The 936-nt window shown below is 35.3% G+C and overlaps 1 protein-coding gene across 1 annotated transcript; it reads right to left on the bottom strand.

The window, feature by feature from the left end:
- Nucleotides 1-149: 149 nt before the first annotated feature.
- LOC102292393 (interferon-induced protein 44) lies at nucleotides 150-677 on the bottom strand (the record flags this gene model as incomplete). The annotated part of the gene is given in 3 exon segments (XM_014331669.2): nucleotides 150-342; nucleotides 479-512; nucleotides 611-677. Coding segments are annotated over 3 exon segments (267 nt in total), but the record flags the coding sequence as incomplete, so codon positions are not given.
- Nucleotides 678-936: the final 259 nt, after the last annotated feature.

Raw genomic sequence — 936 nt, 5'->3', positions numbered from 1 at the left:
GTTAACTTGGCATACATGACAGTAAAAGATAGATAATAGCCTTCACCAACTTGCACATTCATGGATAAAGCCAGATCACTGATCTGCCTACAAGTTATTTAGTGAGTCACATATTAACTGTTACTGGCATAGTTGTACTCTGTCCATACCTTTTTGGTGAAACAGTCACAAGAGTTAGCCACCAAAGCCTTGCAACATACTCTCTTTTGTAAGACGCTGTTTACAGAATTGATGAAACTAGATTTTCCAGCTCCAACTGGACCATGAAGAAGGATCCTAAGATTTTGTTCTTCAACCTCTGGTTTGTAGTTCTCCACAAAATGCTGATCAGTTGGGTTCTCTCTGCTCAGGAAAGGAAATATTACATTATCTCACACCTTACATGGAAAAAATGAATAGACATGGAAAATCTGGGTAGTTTACTGACTAAACAGAGGAAATAATTCAAATGTATTTTTTTTCTGTGAGCTTCACTCACCCATTGTTAATTTTCCTCCATGGTTTTTCAAGAACTGACAAGAAACAATTTAATGAGAAAATAACATCAATGTATAGTGCATTTTTTTATTGGATGACAACTCGTATCATTATAGCTTTTGAATAAACTTACGTAGAGATGGAGCAGCTGGTTTTGAAGACGAAAAACCCATAACTGAAACATGAAGTATTTATTCTATTTAATTCAAAGTTTACAGAAACAATTTCATTTTTGCTTTGGATTAAAATGAACCTACCTTTGCTGGAGAAAGCCTGCCACCCAATGCCAGAATGTGAACCTATCTACAGTTTTAAAGTCTTCCAAATCCGTTTTTACTTTCAATTTGACTTCTGGGAATTCCCCTTGATCACAGTTTACATTCCTTTTCATCTTGTTTATAGATAACATCAAAACAGCAACATGTTGATGTTTCCACTCTCACGTTCACTGAGAATATT

Source organism: Haplochromis burtoni, unplaced genomic scaffold (assembly GCF_018398535.1).
Source record: "Haplochromis burtoni strain Fernald_Lab_line unplaced genomic scaffold, NCSU_Asbu1 Contig_4434, whole genome shotgun sequence".
In the NCBI taxonomy this organism is placed as follows: domain Eukaryota; kingdom Metazoa; phylum Chordata; class Actinopteri; order Cichliformes; family Cichlidae; genus Haplochromis; species Haplochromis burtoni.
This window is presented reverse-complemented; position numbering and strand designations above follow the sequence as displayed.